This window comes from Thalia democratica, chromosome 2, assembly GCF_965202585.1.
Source record: "Thalia democratica chromosome 2, ktThaDemo2.hap1.1, whole genome shotgun sequence".
NCBI classification, from domain to species: Eukaryota; Metazoa; Chordata; class Thaliacea; order Salpida; family Salpidae; genus Thalia; species Thalia democratica.
Genome location: NC_139166.1, coordinates 19,648,170 through 19,661,474, shown reverse-complemented (window position 1 = coordinate 19,661,474; position 13,305 = coordinate 19,648,170). Strand labels below are relative to the sequence as shown.

Genomic DNA, 13,305 nt, shown 5'->3' with positions numbered 1-13,305 from the left:
AACTCTATGTTGCCTTGAGGTGTAACCTGATATTTAAAACGGATTACGTGGCTACATATAAATTTTATAAAAGTACTTTACACTTATCGTCGCCTTGTTGAAGTTGGACGGCAAGTTTGTATGAACATTTAAATGCGACATTGGTATGTTGCATATGACAACTTTTAGTCTAATGATACAAATTTTTAAAGGTAAAATAAAAATTCTTATTTTTGTGCTTTTACTACAACAAAAATATGAAAGATAACAGTTTTATGCACGTAAAATTTATCGAGATAACGCAAGCAAACTTTATTCGTTTAAGCGATTAAAGCTGTAAGACGGTAAAGACGTTAAAGACTAAAGCTAATTACGACAAAATTACCAACGATAATCCTGTAAAACCAAATTGTTAACCAACCAATTGCTTCTGTTTAGTTTTATTTTTGTTGCAATTACAATTTTATTTTACAGAGTAGTCAAGTCATTGATTTTTTTTAATTAAACCAAGCTAAATTACTTTTCAAGTGAAATAAGAAACTGGAGGTATTGCACGTATGGTTCATTAAAAGTTTTGTAGGTTGCGCCTTATTTTACATTAAACGTTTTAACATTATTTTTGTTTAGTAATACAACACATCATTGTAATCCAATCCCAATGATTTGTTTTAGTACGAGAATTTCAGATTATTTAATCATGTTAAAATTTTGTTTTAGTTTTAACTTTATTATTTATTTCAATTTTTTCAGTGTATATCGGTTTAGGTTCTTTTCTTAATTTTTATTACATACTTAAGTCTAAGTAGATTTTCAACCAAATATAAATTAAAATAAATATTGTTCTACCAGTAAACAAATTAAAAACCCACACTATTGCAATTAAATATTTAAAAATCAACTAAAAGTACAAAGATTCAGGTTTTTATAATTATATATGCATTAAAACTGAGTACATTTTACAACATTTTAAATACTTAATGTGTACTACTTAGTCTAAAAACATGATACAGAGATACATTTAAAACTATAATTTTTTCCCGCCAAAATGAAAGTGATTCTAGCTTCTTTCCCGAAATGCGGCACGAAAACCATGGCGTCGGCGTTCGAGCAGTTGGGGCTCGTCAACTGCGATTTTCCCGATCAGTTCACGGAGATGTACGACGACTTTATGATGGAGTTGGAAGTGGCGGGAAAGTGCGACTTCAAGCGGATGTTTGAAAAGTACGATTCAGTCACCGACAACCCCGCCTGCTTCTTCTGGGAGCAAATCATCGAGGCTTTTCCCGACGCCAAGGTTTGTAGTTGGATATTTGATGTTTTTTCTAAGATAAAATGTATTATAGCGAAGACAAAACTAACTATTAAAACTATTCTATACTACAAGCTAATAATCCTTTTTACTTTAACACAACTTTGTCTAACGAAAAGTCTACAATAAACTAATGAAAGCCTCCAATACAAACTAATACGCTGATGATTTTTTATTCAAAAAAAAAAAATATTTCTCTGTACATATGTATTTTATACAGATAATACTGACAAAAAGGCCTTCAGATGAGGCTTGGTTTAAAAGTTTTAAAAAACTGATGCAAAATGTTGACTATCTTTTCACCCCAGACAGGATGACTTCTCCTTCCAACAGGAAAATTCACGCGTGGTTTAAAAAAATGTGTTAGTTTGTTGAATTTCTTATTATCCTGGACAAGATGTTAAAAGGTATCCGTGGTGTACGGCTCTAAAACCAAAAGTTTCTTCGTGCGCAAGGTTCTAGGACCAAATAATTTGAGCGTAACTTTTATTGTCGTTGAATAAACTATAATTATTATGGGTCTACTGTTGATGTTAAGTGATTTCAAAATTTCTTCGTACAAAAATTTGCACATAAAAATACAAATTATTTTAGAATACGTTTATGATCAGTTAAAGTTTTAAATTCATTTTTCCAATAATAACAATCCAGTTTTCGGTTCATTTATTTTGATTTATGAAAACAAGTTTCAACGTTTAAAGTTTTGCTAATATAGTTGTTGCAGCTATCAAATATTAGTTATGACGTCACAACAGATACCCGCGTGTTTGGACACTGGCCCGAACTTTCTTCAACGTTGAACGAAACATTGGCCAAGGGGGCTTACAATAGGCACAACGCTCACGTGATGACGGTTGGTTAATTTTATTTAGATGAATAGCAGTTTCCACTTGATTGTCGATCAAACTGTTTTAGAACTTTGAATGAGTGTTTATTTACCTGAGTCGTTAATAAAACCTCGTTTTAAAATAAAACTTTTTTTTATTCTTATTTTAGTATTTAATGTTTTCTTTTAGTAGTTCTTTGTATTTTTTTATTTCTACGTGAGTCTTTGATTTAAGTACTTTTCATAAACAAGTTTTGTAACGAAAATTTCTACATCATAGTTTTTCAGAACGCGCCAAAAGATCGGCTGCTGATATTCGACTTGGAAGACGGTTGGGAGCCGCTATGCGACTTCCTCGGTTATCCGGTTCCCGATGTTCCGTTCCCGCACAAGAACAAACAGAACAGCGGCATCTTGGAAATTATCCAGACGCATCCGATGTTCTTGAGGGTGGAAAAAGAAATAAGAGATCTGACTAAAACGAATGTTAACTGACGTGCTCAATAATTTTTGTTATTGTTTTTTTAGTATTATTCAGAATTCTTTGCAATCAAAATACTTAAGTATATATACAAAGCTTATTTTAGAAAAAATAAGCTTTTTGAAGTATAAACTTTACATAAATATTAGTTTTTAAAAGTCAGTTTTCAAAACACTTAAATACGTTGTTTAGTAATAAAATAACCTAGTTAATTTCATGCCTTATTTGATTTTTTCAATAGTTCGCAAAACTTTTACCAATTTAAGCTTTAAAAAACTTTGTTTCAGCTTTAATTTTTATCGTTGTATATGTTATACAGTTATAAACTTCTTCAATTCTAAATAGAACTTAATGTATAGCAACATTGAGTTATAATATAAAGTATTATTTCACTTATTATTCAACTAAAAAACATTTTTTTTTTATAATCCAAAAGTCACTAAAACAATAAAAAAAACTATATATAATTTTTAAAATAACATTTGTTTGACTCTTACAACTGAATTTTTTAAAAACCATCATTTAAAATATAAATACATTTTCTCATGTTTAATAGAATTAATTCTAATCATTTTTATTTAGGTTAGGCAAACAATTAGCTGTATAACGTGAAGAAATACTGCATAAAATTTATTAAAATTAATTTAAGTTATTTTTATTGAGGTTAAGCAAACAATAGATGTTACACAACACACATTAGTTTAAAATACAAACAAACCTGTATGGCAGCAGAACGGTGTCTTTATTATTTGCTTTTTATAGTACCACGCGTTGAATGTTTACTCGCGCTACACAGCGTAATATTTGTCTTAATTAGCTGTACCAGCCAGTTATTGACCTGAACCATTTTTTCCATTGCCTTTATTTATGAAATAATAATGCTCGTTATACCTTTAATTATTAGATAACTCTGAACAAAATAAAATAAGTTTAAAAGTTGTATAATATTTAAATAAATAAGAGAAATATAGTTTTTTATATACAGACTTTATTTTTCATGTTTAATCAACAAAACTCTTAATTCTTAAAACATTTTTATCAATACTTAGAGGAAGTTCGTAAATGTAAAACTCACTGCTTAAAAACAATATATAATTTTAAGTTTGACGTTTTTGCTCATTCTCTTAAGTAAGCTTAAGTGAATACAACTTATGATTTTCTTAAATGTTGTTATAACTAAGGACGTGTTTTGTTAGCTTTTTATAAGAAAGTGTGAGTTTATTTATTATTAATAACTTGTTGCATGATAAATAGTAATACTTAAGAAAAAGTTTTACAGCTATAAGTCAAATTACTAATGAGTGGAAATTCAGAAGCTTATAAAATATTTATTTTTAAGTTGTCGCAGTTTATAGAAAGAGTGACATTTTGTGTCTAATGCTAAGGTTTAAACTTAAATTAGTTAATCTTATAGCGTTAAGAAACGATACGTTTATAGTTTAATGATATTAAATCTAAGTATTTATCAAAAAATCAGTTATAAGACACAAGCTTTAACAACCCATTAAGCATAATTATTTTGATTGCTTATCAAGTTCAATTAAATATTTAAAGTTGAATTATCAAATTGCATCTCATATAGTCATTTAAAAAACAACAAAAAAAAAGCATACTAGATGTTTAATAATATTACCTCATTCTTATCGCGATTTATAAATCTTTTTTATTTATTTTGTTGTATTGTTGTTAACATTAATGGAGTTCAATATGTCATAGTATACTTAATTCGTTGTTTTGTATTAGGAAACAGCAATGTACGGTACGGCCCCCAAGCCGAATTTAGCCTGCTTTAGCCTGTTTCGCGACGACTTTAAAGTTTCAAAGTATAATTTTGTTTACAACACTTCGTGTTTTATATCCTTTTTACCTTACTATGTTATCACATTTCAAGTTTATTTGAAATATTGCATTTGAAAAAACAATGAAATAGTAAATAAACAAATTTACCTTTAAAGCTAGAATAAATCGTATTTGAGCAAAAAGAATAATACATACAATTTAACCAAAAATAATACTACGTCTATATTTATTTTGGTTTTTTTTATTTCTAATCTATTACTGCTTTTCAATAGCTAAAGCCATTTATTGAATTAATTTATACTACCTCACTAGTTTGACGCTAAAATATTAAAGAGTGTAACGATTGAGTTTGAAGTTTATTAAAGTATTAAAGACAGTAAACTTGTTTTATTTGTGCAAAAGATTTGGTATACAACAATATGAGCTATAAGTACAAGATATAGCTTAGTATATTGAAGTATTTTTTGTTTTATAATTAATGAAAGTTGTTTTTCTTTGAATATGTTCTATTACTTAATTTGTAATTTTTTTTTTATACCTTTTAAGTCTTACTTTATTGATACCTTCATTGACAGTGCTTTGTTCCTTTGATACATTTATACCATACTATTAAATTTTTGTTTTCAAATTTATTTTAGTAAAATTTTGTATAAATTTTTACCTTAATTTGGACAATTCGAGTTCCAAAAATTAAAATTTTAATAACTCTGTGTTATTATTCATAACTTTTTTAATAAAAGTTTTTTTTTAATGCAGTCACCTTCCGCAATCCTACGGACTTGTTTGGTTACGCACTCTCGTTTAGTTATGTATTTTAGAATTCCAAAATAAATACAATACAATTATTTTTCAATTGTATTTATTGTAACTTTATGGTGTATGTTGAGTTAACAACATAATAAATGGTAAAACCTCTCTATATTCGTTTATACTTTGTAAAATTATATTCTTGGCGGTTCGATAAACGTTTAATTGCGCCCCAGTGTACAGTGGACTCTATGGCTTTGCTCTTTATATTTTAGGTGTTTTAGCCTCCCAGGGTACAAATCCTCACAATATTTATGGCACAAAGATTCATTTCAATTCAATAAATCACTTATCTTTAGTTAATTTTTTCCTTGCCTACTTAAAATTAATTTTGTCTTGCATGGTATTATATAAGCTTAATCTTGGGTGGGCAAGGAACAGAGTAAAAAAAAAATTTGATTACACATAACCAGTTTTTATTTAAAAAACTTTTTAAATATATATACAATTTGATCAAAAACTATATTTGTAAACAAAAAATTTGGTTTTCAAACTGTATTCAATCAAATGCATTAGAAGAAAACAGCTAATGTAGTAGGTATATTTGCTACCTCTCGTCTAGTTACGTTATCTTATTTATTTACGCACTTTTAATGCGAACACAATGTGCGTAGATTCGCGAGAGATATTTGTACCACCATAATCTTTTCTATTAGATCTACATGCGAGTTTTTTTTGATATAAAACAATGTTTTGAGTTATGGCTAAAGTAACTTTTTAAATAAAGTAGTTTTTAGTAACTTTTAAATTTATTTCTTATTTTTATTTTTATTTTTCACTATTATTTTAATCTTAACAGTTAGAAAAACAAGATTTTTTTGATATGTATTACATTTTTTTAGATGTGTCCCCTTATTATAAACTATTCGAATTTAAAATGTTGTGTAACCATCAATTTAGTTTTCAGTAACTTGTTTTAAAGTTATTGACAAACATTTTGCACAATATTTATACTAAAATTACATTTATTATTAATAATTTTATTAATTAAGTATTTTTTACAACAATATAAATTCATATTTATACACATCATACTAATAACCCTTAAATCAAAGAATAACAAATTTTATCCAATCTACCATAAAAAAAAGTAATGATTTAACTGCTTCCATTTAGCTGCAATCAAACCAAAACTTCAAAAAAGTTCTTCAATCCACTAGCCACAAATTTGGTTTTGCATGTCAAAATACAAGTACTAATCAAACGGAATAAATTGGAACGAATAAATAATACTTAATTTCGTTAACTACTTATTATTTTTTGTAGTATACAACATTATTATAAGTATTTAGCCATATTTAATGTTTAGTAACTTCTGCTGCAACTATTTTTACAGTAAACGATTTTTATTCAAATAACACTTTAGTTATATCGATTTTGTTTAGTTTCACAAACAACAAGTATTTTATATCCTTCATATCTTATGCTGTTATTATCTTTAAAATTTAGTTGTAAGCTCGTAAGAAAAAAATAAATAAATCGTGTTTTTTTTTTTGCTAGAATAGTTCATACTGAGCAGAAGGTTTTTCAACGATAGTTTAAGCAAGGATACTCAGTTTTTTGTTTTGTTTTAATTAATTCAAAAGTATTGTGTAATACTGTCTATTTTCCGTTTATTACTTAAGATTTCCTTACTTTGTTTCATGCTTGGAGATTTTGAAGGTCTAGTTTTTTGTCTTTATTTTAAAAAGTATTAAAATCCAAATCTAATATGTGCAACAGCTTTAATAAATACCAACAAACACTTTAAGTAAAATATACCTGCCTAATGACTTATTGTAACTTTTATCTATAAAATCTATAGATCAAATGTCTTTTTAAATACTCTATACTATATTTTAAATATTCTACTATGGTATGTAGGTTAATTTTTTAAACACTACTTTCAATTTTAAACCTTTACTTTTAACAGTGACAGTGGTTTATTCTTTACATAACCCATTGTCAAAAAACTAATTACAAAGATTAAAACCATTTAAAATTAAACTTTAACAATACAACATACTTTGTACATGTATTATGTATTGTACACATTTTTATTTTGTATTCATTGTTATTATGTACCTTTTATTAATTACACAAACGGCAAAGCTTTTCGAATGTTGTTGGCAGCGAAACGTCGAAATGAAATAGTTTTTTCGAGATTTTTAGTTGTAAGATTGCTAACAATTTAAATTTATCGCACTTTATATATAAAAAACAGTACGAACGTTACAGTACATAAATTACAGTAAGTAGATAAAAGCATGGATAAAAAATACTTATTCTCATAAAACTGCATATTTTTTAGGTTAAGTTTTAAAAGTTTATAACACTGTTCCTTACTAATAGTTTCTATATAAAATTAAGGGGAAGAAATATTAAAATAATTTTAACAGACAGTTCGTTATCAATAAATAAATGAAAAACTTTGATTTTATTCTTTAGCTAGTTTTTCAATTTTGTTTACTATAAACATTAACAACACATAGTTGGAATTTTTATATGACTACTACTAGAAGAATAATTTTCAATTACTAAACTAAAAAATTATTATAAAACTATATATTTCTATATTCTACAATTTGGAAACCAAATGAGTAATAGTGCTCAATCTTGAAACAGAGAGACAAATTAATTAATAATTTATTGACGAAATTGCAACCTTACTAACCCGGTTTCACCTAAAAAAGGATCTTCAGAGCCTAGGTAGCAATAAAAATGAAGCACACTGATGTATATAGAAAAAAATAATCAAAATTAATTGGTACTAATTAGACTAATCAGTACAAATTAGTCATAAATTAGTAATTAAGTAATTTATAGATATTTTTAAGTGAAATTAATTAATAACTTTATAAAAACTTATTATGTTTAATTAGTAAAAATTATCATAAAATTTATACAAGTCTAAAAAAATCAAAGTTTAAGTTTAACATATAAGATGGTAAAAATAGTAAAAATAAGACACAACAAGCAAACGATAAATCAAAAATAACAAGACTTATAATGGGGACACATAGCGGTTAATTCTTTTCTGATATTTAATGATTTGATTTTATCTGCTTCGGCTATAGCCATTCTCTCCAGATTGCAGATTGAACAGTTGTCAGCTTTCTTCGGGACTGAGCTATTAACTTTGTATAAAAATTTGAGACAACAATTCATTTTGCAGTATATTTTATTTTTGTTAACTAAAAATTTTTCAATCTACCCTTTTCAATAGTTTTTGTAGATAACTAAATAGATTTTTCTAAAATAGTAAAATTAATAAAATTGTAAGATTATGCGTCATAATAGGTAAATAAAATTACATGTACTAGGCGATGCTAATATAAAGTTGTTTAACAAAATTTAAAGTATAAAGCTTCAGTATTAGAAATTGAAAGTATTAATAGCAATTTTAATAAGAGGAAACCGACTTATTTAAACTTTCTTAAAATAAAATTAAACAACAAAAACAAAACTTAGTAGCGAATTTACAATAATTTAAACAAATTAGAGTTATAAACAAATTTTTGTTTGCATAAACTTGGCTTATTAGTTTTAATAAATATAGACTCTAAAACACTTAAATGATACATGTTACGTCCTTTACAAATAATTGAAAACATATTATCGTTATAGTTTTTTGCGCATTCTAAATTATTTAACAGATGTTCACCTATTGCCGATTGACTTTTTATTGGCTTATTAGTCCCATAGATCATCCAGTTTCGCAATGCGTTGGTCACGTGTTGGTCCCTTCTTATGTGAAATCACATAAGAATTTATGTGATTTCACATAATTATGTGAATTATGATTTCACATAAGAAGGGACCAACACGTGACCAACGCATTGCGAAACTGGATGATCTATGGGACTAATAAGCCAATAAAAAGTCAATCGGCAATAGGTGAACATCTGTTAAATAATTTAGAATGCGCAAAAAACTATAACGATAATATGTTTTCAATTATTTGTAAAGGACGTAACATGTATCATTTAAGTGTTTTAGAGTCTATATTTATTAAAACTAATAAGCCAAGTTTATGCAAACAAAAATTTGTTTATAACTCTAATTTGTTTAAATTATTGTAAATTCGCTACTAAGTTTTGTTTTTGTTGTTTAATTTTATTTTAAGAAAGTTTAAATAAGTCGGTTTCCTCTTATTAAAATTGCTATTAATACTTTCAATTTCTAATACTGAAGCTTTATACTTTAAATTTTGTTAAACAACTTTATATTAGCATCGCCTAGTACATGTAATTTTATTTACCTATTATGACGCATAATCTTACAATTTTATTAATTTTACTATTTTAGAAAAATCTATTTAGTTATCTACAAAAACTATTGAAAAGGGTAGATTGAAAAATTTTTAGTTAACAAAAATAAAATATACTGCAAAATGAATTGTTGTCTCAAATTTTTATATAAAGTTAGTACCGAAAAGAAATTATTTATTAACTTTGTATAGCACTTGCCATTTGATTTCGGCAGAATTGATATTGTTTGAAATGGCAAATTTGGATAAAGTAGTTGTTTGTGATTTCTTGAGTACGCTGTATTTGTGCTGTTGCCATCTTTTTTTGAAAGATACCCCTGTTGACCCCATTTATTCCTTATTCCTGATAGAAGCCTTATAGATACCTTTTAGTAAGCATTCTCCTTTAAAAGGGCAGTTGGATTTGTCCCTACAGTTGCAAGTCTTATCTTTTTTGTTTGAATCGTCTAAAATCCTTTTCTTATGGGTATTTATTACGTTTTTTAGGTTTGGAAGGCAACTATATGAAATTTTAATGGTGTTCTTATTAAAAATCTTGTGAAGTTTGTTATTTTTTGGAAAATGAAGTCGTACAAGATCCAAGAATTTTTTACCAATGTTTGTTTTTACAGAATTGCAGAATGGGGGGTTAAAGTAAATAATTTTCCTGGACTTTCTGGTCTTTCTATTGGGCTTTGAGATAGTTTCGTTGTAGCTTTTGAGTTTGTTGTATCCGCTTATAGTTAAGGCTTCATTGTAGTCTTTTTTGATGTTATTGAAAATCTTTTCGCTAGAATACTCTATTCTGCGAAGAAAACTCGCATATAAGATATATAAACAACCAATCAAATCACCCTAAACTAATAAGAAAGAGTATAGGCCCAATGGTTAGTAACAGATTAGGTAAACTTTCCAATAGCGAAAAGATTTTCAATAACATCAAAAAAGACTACAATGAAACCTTAACTATAAGCGGATACAACAGACTCAAAAGCTACAACGAAACTATCTCAAAGCCCAATAGAAAGACCAGAAAGTCCAGGAAAATTATTTACTTCAACCCCCCATTCTGCAATTCTGTAAAAACAAACATTGGTAAAAAATTTTTGGATCTTGTACGACTTCATTTTCCAAAAAATAACAAACTTCACAAGATTTTTAATAAGAACACCATTAAAATTTCATATAGTTGCCTTCCAAACCTAAAAAACGTAATAAATACCCATAAGAAAAGGATTTTAGACGATTCAAACAAAAAAGATAAGACTTGCAACTGTAGGGACAAATCCAACTGCCCTTTTAAAGGAGAATGCTTACTAAAAGGTATCTATAAGGCTTCTATCAGGAATAAGGAATACATAGGATCAACAGGGGTATCTTTCAAAAAAAGATGGCAACAGCACAAATACAGCGTACTCAAGAAATCACAAACAACTACTTTATCCAAATTTGCCATTTCAAACAATATCAATTCTGCCGAAATCAAATGGCAAGTGCTATACAAAGTTAATAGCTCAGTCCCGAAGAAAGCTGACAACTGTTCAATCTGCAATCTGGAGAGAATGGCTATAGCCGAAGCAGATAGAATCAAATCATTAAATATCAGAAAAGAATTAACCGCTATGTGTCCCCATTATAAGTCTTGTTATTTTTGATTTATCGTTTGCTTGTTGTGTCTTATTTTTACTATTTTTACCATCTTATATGTTAAACTTAATCTTTGATTTTTTTAGACTTTTATAAATTTTATGATAATTTTTACTAATTAAACATAATAAGTTTTTATAAAGTTATTAATTAATTTCACTTAAAAATATCTATAAATTACTTAATTACTAATTTATGACTAATTTGTACTGATTAGTCTAATTAGTACCAATTAATTTTGATTATTCTTTTCTATATATATCAGTGTGCTTCATTTTTATTGCTACCTAGGCTCTGAAGATCCTTTTTTAGGTGAAACCGGGTTAGTAAGGTTGCAATTTCGTCAATAAATTATTAATTATTTCTATATTCTAAAGTTTTACTAAATATATAAATAGGAATGTAATGTTTTGTTAATAAGTAATTAAATTACCTCCTAGCATACTAAGTGATATGATTGTTCAAAAATTTATCTTCAAAACTAAATTAAAACTTTTTTTTGGCTCATATTACATTTTATTGAACGACAAAAAGACGATCAAAATATTTGGTAATAGGACCTGGTGAACAAAGAAACATTTCGGTTATCGAGTCGCACCACACGGATACCTTTTAACGTCTTGTCCAGGAATACGCTTGTTCAAGTAAATAGATATAAACAAAACTTTACATTTTCTAAAATGAAGCTTCTTATACTTTAAACCAGGGGTTTCCCAAACCCCTTTAGGGAGTTTTTGTTTATTTGGAATATTAATTAATAAGGCGTCGAAAAAGTAAATGGGTAATTAGCTGCTAAAAAAGCGATTTTTTAAAATAAAGCAAACATTTTATAAATTTCCGCCAAAAGTAGGTTTATAAATTTGAGTTTAGACAACCATGCTTTAAACTTTCTGTAAATATCACAATAAAACACTGTTCATATGAACACTTTTTTCAATACATTTATAAATTGGTGCACTTTGATGACTTTTCAATTATACGGTCTATATTATAACAGGCATATTACACACTAGCAGTATTGAAATATTTTAACAACTGTTGTTTTAACAGTTCCAAACTAACCAAAACTTATATCAAAAAGCACGACGTAATTGGCTTTTCTTTAAATTAATTTATAGATATTCATGAGTATGTTGTTATGCTTCAAAAAGCTGATATAATCTTTTTTTTAAAGCTTATATGGTTTTAAAATTTTATAGAATACAAAAATTCCGAAGTTAATCTTCGTGCTTATAAAAGTTAACTCAATAAAGTGTTTATAATTTTTTAAGTGAATAAATATAGAAGTGAATTGTTTTACTTAAGAATTTTTTATAGTTAATTTTTAATACCAAGTAGTTGTTTAAAAGTTTCCTATATGGGTAGAAAAAACCTAAATTTGTTGAATTTATAAGTTTACAACTTAAGTTCTGTTTAGTATTTTCGAAACTTTGAAAATAATAATTATTTTTTCAATTTAAAGCTTTATTTTAAATTTAAAAGACACACATTTAGCAAACTTGTGTAATAAAACTGATTTTAAATAATTTATATTATTACTTTATCATACCATTTATAATTGCTTTACATATATTTTTTTGTTCTTATAATATTTTTTTTTCTTACTTTAGACGGTTTAAAAGTATGTACTTCAGTCAAAAATAATGAGCTCAACAAAGACTTGTAGATTTTTTTGACTTACTTAATTTTTTTTGACTTATTCATATATATTATAAGTAGCAGAAAAAAATATAAATAATTTATCAAAATTGTTAAAAACAAGAATATACACTATGCGTTAGCAACTTTTGAAAGTTGTAAATCTAAAAAAAACTAGATATTCTGAAGGCAAACTGAAATAAAAACAATTTAGTTATGCTAAATTTAGTTTTATTAACTCTACTACATGAAAAACTTACAACTCAACTTAAAATTTTTCAACAATTTGAATTCACACCATTTACTGCAGAACTTTTGGAATTCGGTACACTTTACTTTCGGCTCCATTGCTTTTGATACTAACGAGCTTAATACTAGCTTTTGGCTGGCTAAAACAATAAATTTTGTCAGAAAATAACGTACAGCTAAACTTGGACCAACAGATCGACTGAGTCAGCTCAACTGTTGAAAAACCGACAGAAACAATTTGAAAAATTCACAAAAACTCTGTGCTAGGGTTCAAGTTTTATATTAATGTATTTGTATTTCTAAACTTTTGCATTGTTTTCGATCACAGTAAAAAAAATCTT

The 13,305-nt window shown here is 26.8% G+C and overlaps 1 protein-coding gene across 1 annotated transcript; it reads left to right on the top strand.

Annotated features, from left to right (window-relative positions):
* Positions 1 to 1,024: 1,024 nt before the first annotated feature.
* On the top strand, positions 1,025 to 2,609 carry LOC145850111 (uncharacterized). The gene is made up of 4 exons (XM_082955256.1): positions 1,025 to 1,273; positions 1,509 to 1,650; positions 2,044 to 2,141; positions 2,403 to 2,609. Exons 1-4 carry the CDS (start codon positions 1,025 to 1,027, stop codon positions 2,607 to 2,609), a joined length of 696 nt encoding a protein of 231 aa, XP_082811382.1.
* The last annotated feature ends 10,696 nt before the right edge of the window (positions 2,610 to 13,305 follow it).

Coding starts and splice junctions, on each gene's coding strand:
- LOC145850111 (XM_082955256.1), top strand. CDS start 1,025: ATGAAAGTGATTCTAGCTTCTTTCCCGAAATGCGGCACGAAAACCATG. Junction 1,274..1,508: donor AGGCTTTTCCCGACGCCAAG/GTTTGTAGTTGG, acceptor TATTTTATACAG/ATAATACTGACAAAAAGGCC. Junction 1,651..2,043: donor CGCGTGGTTTAAAAAAATGT/GTTAGTTTGTTG, acceptor ACGTCACAACAG/ATACCCGCGTGTTTGGACAC.